The following is a 7,127-nucleotide window of genomic DNA, read 5'->3' as shown; positions in this document are numbered from 1 at the left end:
CAAGAAAAAGCCCACCCACCAGGTGGTACAAAGGCCCAGCTGCCCTCTGCACCCCAGCGCTTGCTCCCAAGGCTGAATGTAAACGCACGCTCCCTGGCACAGGTGTCTGTAGTGCCTCTTTATTGCCCATAGCTGACCCGGCCCAGGGCTGTGGGGGAGGGGGAGTAAATAAGATCTACCGTGCCATCTGACAGGTGCTGCCAGGCTGGGGCCGGGCCTGGGCTCCGCTCCTGGAAAGGGGCGATGACCTCGTGTCCACAGCGAGCGTCTCTCTCCTGCTCTCAAGACCCCTTGAGCCTTTACTCCCTCCTTGTATCCAAAGGGGCAGAGCGGACGCCAGGAGAGCAGTCAGGGGAAAGGTGGGGGAGCTCCCAGTGGCCCCCGGAACCGCAGGTGCTCACAGGATGGTGCAGGGCGGCCGGCTGTTGGTGATCTTTTCTAGGGGTTCTCCATTGCTGGCTCTCCGGATCGCCTCAATGAGCTAGCAGGCAGAGATGTGAACAGGTGATGCAGTCGGTGGGCAAGGGTGACCGGTGTCCCCCTGGCCCTAGGAATACTCACATCTTTCTCATAAGGAAAGCCCCCATTCTCTAGCTTGGAGAACACCAGCTGTCCATTGATCTCGATCTCAAAGGCCCCTGGTGTGAAAGAAATGAAGCAGTGCTTTGCTGGGGACAGAGGTGGTGGTGGGGGTTTATACCAAAGTCCATCAGCCCCATTAGTGACTCATCTGTAGCTCCTTAAGTCCTCCCCAACCTTGGACCACTCGGGGATCTTTAGCATTCAAAAAAGCGTCCCCTCTCCTCCAACCCTGCACCGTTTCAAGCCGAACCGGTTTTTCTCCGTAGTCCTTATCTGCGACCCCCTCACCTATGGCAGGGGCCTCGTGTATGCACACCGCTGGGCAAAGCAGCCAGTGTCACAGCTAGAAAATACAGCAGGGCTGGCATTAAAGCGGACTGACTCAGCAGGTGTTCTGCGGGCCTCACCTGTACCCCCCAGGCGCGACTCAATCTCGATGCCCGGATACTGCTCCTTCACGGCACTGGCCAGCTCCAGGTAGGTCGCCTCGAAGCCGCAGGGCTCACTGGGGAGAAGAGATGCCGAGTGCGCCGGGGCTCTGGGGGAGGGGCCTCCGCTAGACCCACCTTCGACCCGCCCAGGCTGGGGGGCGGAGGGGACCCTTCGAGCCGGAGCCGCTCACCAGTACTCCACCACGATGCGAACCCCACTGCCCGGTTCCACCTCCCCGGGAGAGGGCGCTGCGGACGTCGGCCCCGGTTCCCCGCTCATCGCTGCCGGCTCCGCTCCGGCCGCCGCTTCCGGGTGTGACGCGACGCGGTGGGCACGTGACGGGGCGTGGCTGAGGGGCGGGGCCGCGCGTCGCGTCTGGGCGCCCCCTGCAGGCCGCGGCCGCTGTTGGGCCTTAACCCTGCGCCGCCGCGGGAGAGCTTGCGTCCGGGGCCGAGGCTGGGCAGACGAGGTCCAGACCTTCGCTGATCGCCCGCTGCTCACAGCTTCATGGCTTTCCTTAATCGGATGAAATATCGTAAACTGCAAAGAGCTTTCCATACAAAAGGCGGAGAAAGCGGTGGGCAAGCTGCTTGGGCTGGGGGCGGCTGGTGGTGACAGTCACCGTTTTTCACTCACAGGCTGATGGCACTTTTCCAGTCTTGTGTGACTGCTTTTCCCTGCACTGGAGGCCCTTAGACGGCGGGGGGAGGAGAGGCTAACTCCCCAGGGGCGTCATTTGCATCCAGCTCCTGCACATCCGCTGTGCCTTGGCAGCCCCTCCCTAGAGAGCGGGGCATTATCTCATTTTTTAGTACTGGGAATGGAGGCTGCTCAAGTCCTTAACCGTCTCCTGGCTTCCTGGATACCGCACAGTATCCTACCAGGTCACCCACGCGTGGTGCCCCTTTAACCCCTTACTTTATAAACAGTTCAGTGATTTGCAGAGTTGTGCAAACATTGCCACAATCCAATTACAGAATATTTCCATCAAGCTGATAAGGTCCCGCCCACCTGTTTATATTCAGTTCTAGGCAACTGCTGATTTGCTTCCTGTCTATAAATTTACCTTTTCTGGATATTTCCTGTAGATAGAATCATACAGTATGGGTCTTTTGCTTCTGGCTTCTTTCGCTCAGTATCTTTTTTGTTTTTTTGAGGTTCGTCCATTCATGTAGCATGTACAGTACTTTGTTCCTTTTTATTACTAAGTAGTATTCAAAAAAAAAAAAGATTTATTTGAAAGGCAGAGGCAGAGTGATGGTGGTGGGGGCTGATATTGACTTTCTATCTGCTGGTTCATTTTTTTCTAAATGCCTGCAATTGCCAGGGCTAGGTCAAAAGGAAGCCAGGAGCCAGGAACTCCATCTAGGTATCTCACATGGCTGGTAGGAACCCTTGAGCCATTATCTGCTGCCTCCCAGGCACATTAGCAGGAAGCTGGATTGGAAGCAGAGGTGGGGCTCAGTCCCAGGTACTGTGATGTGGAATGTGTGTACCTCAAGCAGTGACTTAACCCGCTGTGCTGCAACACCTGTGCCAGCCAGATAGCATCTTGTTTATTCACCGACTGATGGACATGGGGTTTTCAGTTTCTATTTGGATAACGTCGCTATCAGCAGTCATGTGGGTGTCTTTCTATGGATGTGTGTTTCCTTTCTCCTGAGTGGATTCCTAGGAATCAAATTGTCTGGTTGGACTGTAAGCTTGTGTTTCACTTTTTAAAAAATTGCTGGGGCCTGCCTTGTGACATAGCAGGTAAGCTGCCATCTGCAATGCTGGCATTCCATATTGGGGCGCTGGTTCAAGTCCTGGCTGCTCCACTTCCAATCCAGTTCCCTGTTAATGTGCCTGGGAAGGTAGCAGAAAATGGTCCAAGTGCTTGGACCCCTGCCCCCCATATGGGAGACCTGGATGCAGATCCTGGCTCTTGGCTTCAGACAAGGCTCAGTCTGGACTGTCACAGCCATTTGGGGAGTGAACAGGCAGATGGAAGATCTCTTTCTCTCTGTCTCTCCCTCTCCTCTCTATTTAGAAAATTTGTTTATTTGTTTGAAAGGCAAAGTTACAAAGAGAGAGAGACAGACAGAGATCTTCTGTCTGCTGGTTCACTCCTCAGATGGCTGCAGCCACAAGGGCTGGGCTAGGCCAAAGCCAGGAGCCAGGACCTTCACCCAGTGAAGGTTTCCCATGTGGGTGGCAGGGCCCCAAACACTTGGGCCATTTTCTGCTGCTTTTCCCAGTCCATTAGCAGGGAGCTGGATCGGAGGGGAGTAGTTGGGACAGGAACCAGTGCCCATGTGGGATGCCTGAGAAGCAGGTGGTAGCTGCTGTGCCTCAATGCATCTCATAAGTCTTTTTTTTTTTTTTAAAGATTTATCCACTTATTTGAAAGTCAGAGTTACAGAGAAGGAGAGGCAGAGGCAGAGAGAGGGAGAGAGAAGGGGAGGGGTCTTCCATCTGCTGGTTTACTCCCCAAATAGCCACAATGGCCAGGACTGGGCTAGGCTGGAGCCAGGAGATTCATCCAAGACTCCCACATGGATGCAAGGGCTCAAAGACTGGGGCCATCCTCCACTGCTTTCCCAGGCACACCAGCAGGGAGCTGGATGGAAAATGGAGCAGCCAGGACTCCAACCCTATGGGATGCTGGCACTGCAGACAGCAGCTTAACGTGCTACACCACAGCGCCAGTCACAACAATCTTTTTTATTTTTTTAAAGAAATTGCCAAGCTGTTTTTCCCAGTAGCTTTTCCATTTTCCATTGCCACTAGCCATACTTTTAAAGATTTGTTTCTCCATATCCTCACCAACACCGTGTCATTTGATCACCACCACCCAGTGTTGCTTGTCTCATTATTTTTAAAGGTTTTTTTTTTTTTTTAAATTTTTGACAGGCAGAGTGGACAGTGAAAGAGAGAGACAGAGAGAAAGGTCTTCCTTTTGCCATTGGGTCACCCTCCAATGGCTGCCGCGGCCGGCGCACCACGCTGATCCGAAGCCAGGAGCCAGGTGCTTCTCCTGGTCTCCCATGTGGGTGCAGGGCCCAAGCACTTGGGCCATCCTCCACTGCCTTCCCTGGCCACAGCAGAGAGCTGGCCTGGAAGAGGGGCAACCAGGACAGAATCCGGCGCCCTGACCGGGACTAGAACCTGGTGTGCCGGCGCCGCAAGGCGGAGGATTAGTCTGTTGAGCCACAGCGCCGGCTTAAAGATTTTTATTTATTTATTTGACAGGTAGAGTTACAGACAGAGAGAGAGAGACAGAGAGAAAGGAAAGGTCTTCCTTCCATTGGTTCACTCCCCAAATGGCCGCTACGGCTGGAGCTACGCCAATCCGAAGCCAGGAGCCAGGTGCTTCTCCTGGTCTCCCATGGGGTGCAGGGCCCAAGCACTTGGGCCATCCTCCACTGCCTTCCCGGGCCACAGCAGAGAGCTGGATTGGAAGAGGAGCAACCGGGACTAGAACCCAGCGCCCATATGGGATGCCAACGCCACAGGCGGAGGATTAACCAAGTGAGCCAAGGCACTGGCCCCATTGTCTTCTTATTATTGATATATAAGTTCTTTTATTCCCGATACAAAATCCCTAATGAGCTGTATGATTTGAGGGCATTTTCTTTCAGTCTCTGGCTAGCATTCTTTATCCCTAATGGTGTCTTTTGAAGTACAAATATTCTAATTTTGATAAAGTGGAATTTATCATATTTTTGTGCTTTTGCTCTTGTATTTAGATTTCTCGCCTAATTCAAAGTCACAAAGATTCCTCCCATGATTTCTTCTAGAAGTTTCAGCTTTTACATGTCGGTGTGTTATGTGTCCTAAGTTAATTTTTATGTGTCATGCAAGGTAAGGGTCTAAATTCATCTTTTGGCATCTGAGTACCCCTTCTGTTGAAAAGACCATTCTTTTTCTATCAGATCATCTCAGCACCTTTGTTACAAGTCAACTGGCCAGAAATGTAAGAGTTTATATTTGGACTTCTTCTTCTTCTTCTTTTTTTTTTTTTTTTTTAGAATCTTTTTTTTTTTTTTTTTGACAGGCAGAGTGGACAGTGAGAGAGAGAGACAGAGAGAAAGGTCTTCCTTTTTGCCGTTGGTTCACCCTCCAATGGCTGCCGCGGTAGCGCGCTGCGGCCGGCGCACCGCGCTGTTCCGATGGCAGGAGCCAGGTGCTTCTCCTGGTCTCCCATGGGGTGCAGGACCCAAGGACTTGGGCCATCCTCCACTGCACTCCCTAGCCACAGCAGAGAGCTGGCCTGGAAGAGGGGCAACCGGGACAGGATCGGTGCCCCGACCGGGACTAGAACCCGGTGTGCCGGCGCCGCAAGGCGGAGGATTAGCCTAGTGAGCCGCGGCGCCGGCCTATTTGGACTTCTTGATGCTGTTCTCTTGATCTATAAAGATGATCCCTACCTTAGGATAGTTCAACTTATTTTTTGGCATCCTAATGGTTGCAGAGCAATAGGTGTACAGTGGTGTTCGGTGGGTTAGGTGTGTTAAATGCATGTTGCACTTACGATGGATTGATCTAAATGTAATTCCAGGGGCTGGCCTTGTTGCACAGTGCATCAAACCACTGCTTGTAACACCAGCATCCCATATCAGATTGCTGGTTCAAATCCCAGCTACTCCGCTTCCAATCCAGCTACCTGCTAATGTGCCTGGGTCTCAAGTACTAGGGCTACTGTCACCCACATGGGAGACCAGGATGGAGTTCCTGGCTTCTGGTTTCTACCTGGCCCAGACCTGGCTGTTGTGGTCATTTGGGGAATGAACCAGTGGATGGAAGATCTCCATTTCTCAATATTTCTCTCTCTCTCTCTCTCTCCTACTCTTTCTCACTCTGCCTTTTAAATTAAAAAGAACTAATTTTTCTTAAATTTTTCTTTCCTTAAAAAGAAAAAGATGTAGGGGCTGGTACAACAGATTAGGCCACTGCTTGCGAGACCGAGATCCCAGACTGCAGTGCCAGTTTGAGTCCCAGCTATTCCCATCCAGCTTCCTGCTAATGTGCCTGGTACTTGGTCCCTGCTACTCACGTGGAAGACCGGGATGGAGTTCTGGCTCCTGGCTGTGGCCTGGCCCAGCCCTGGCTGCTGTGACCATTTGAGGAGTGAACCAGCAGACAGGTGATTGGTCTCTCCCTCTTTCTCTGTTGCTCTGCTTTTCAAATAAATAAATAAATATTTTAAAAGACCGAATTCCACTGTAAAACAAGAAGCATTTATCAATTTATTCTATTATTATTCCTTTTTTAAAAAAAATTCAAATGCCATTTATACACAGTAAAAGTCACCCTTGGGGCTGGCACCATGGCATGGTGGGTAAAACTACTTCCTGCAATGCCAGTATCCCTTATGGGTGCCGGTTGGGGTCCTGGCCACTCCATTTCCAATCCAGCTCTCTGCTATGGCCTGGGAAAGCAGTAGAAGATGGCCCAAGTGCTTGGGCCTCTGCACCCGTGTGGGAGACCCAGAAGAAGCTCCTGGCTCCTGGCTTCAGACCTGCCCAGCTCCTCCAGCCATTTGGAGAGTAGAACAACAGATGGAAGGCCTCTCTCTGACCCTCCCTCTGCCTTTCAAAGTCGACATTTTGAGTGTTCCTCTCAGTGAGTCCTGACACAGCCAGCGGTGGACCCGTCACCATGACCAAGACCCAATATGATTTGTTACTTCCCATGGGTCCCAGCGCTCCCTACCGCCAAGCCCTCTCCCCAGCCAGACATCTGCTTATAGTCTTTACAGTTCCAGCTCTGTCCGGTGCCTCCTTCAACACCCACAGTGATCTTTCCAAAATGCAAATGGGCCCACTCCTCTGTGCACGCTGCCTAGCCGCCACCACCACCACCGCCACCACAGAAGCCCAGGACGACCCCAACTCCGCAGGGTCTGGCCTCAGCCCAGGACTCCTGCCAGTCTGGACGAACAGGCTAGATGGCTCTCTCTGCAGAACAGCCACCCCAGGGCTTGTCAATACCACACATTCCTGGGCCTCAGCAGAGACAGAGTCTGTAGCTGGGAAGGGCCCAGGGATCTGTGTTTTCCACAAAGAAAAAAACCCACTAATCTCTCCAAGGAGACTTGGAAGCAGGTGGTCCCGGGTCACTCTTCCCCA

General features: G+C 52.4%; 1 protein-coding gene across 1 annotated transcript; it reads right to left on the bottom strand.

The window, feature by feature from the left end:
* Positions 1-80: 80 nt before the first annotated feature.
* MIEN1 (migration and invasion enhancer 1) lies at positions 81-1,341 on the bottom strand. The gene is made up of 4 exons (XM_062175301.1): positions 1,205-1,341; positions 990-1,087; positions 562-638; positions 81-481 (listed from the first exon to the last, which is right to left on the bottom strand). Exons 1-4 carry the CDS (start codon positions 1,291-1,293, stop codon positions 398-400), a joined length of 348 nt encoding a protein of 115 aa, XP_062031285.1. The 5' UTR covers positions 1,294-1,341; the 3' UTR covers positions 81-397.
* Between the last annotated feature and the right edge of the window lie 5,786 nt (positions 1,342-7,127).

The sequence above is a fragment of the Lepus europaeus genome, chromosome 18 (assembly GCF_033115175.1).
Source record: "Lepus europaeus isolate LE1 chromosome 18, mLepTim1.pri, whole genome shotgun sequence".
NCBI lineage: Eukaryota > Metazoa > Chordata > Mammalia > Lagomorpha > Leporidae > Lepus > Lepus europaeus.
The sequence above is the reverse complement of the archived record's forward strand: the minus strand, read 5'-3'. Positions and strand labels throughout refer to the sequence as shown.

Coding starts and splice junctions, on each gene's coding strand:
- MIEN1 (XM_062175301.1), bottom strand. CDS start 1,293: ATGAGCGGGGAACCGGGGCCGACGTCCGCAGCGCCCTCTCCCGGGGAG. Junction 639..989: donor GTCGCGCCTGGGGGGTACAG/GTGAGGCCCGCA, acceptor CTTTCACACCAG/GGGCCTTTGAGATCGAGATC. Junction 482..561: donor GCTTTCCTTATGAGAAAGAT/GTGAGTATTCCT, acceptor TCTGCCTGCTAG/CTCATTGAGGCGATCCGGAG.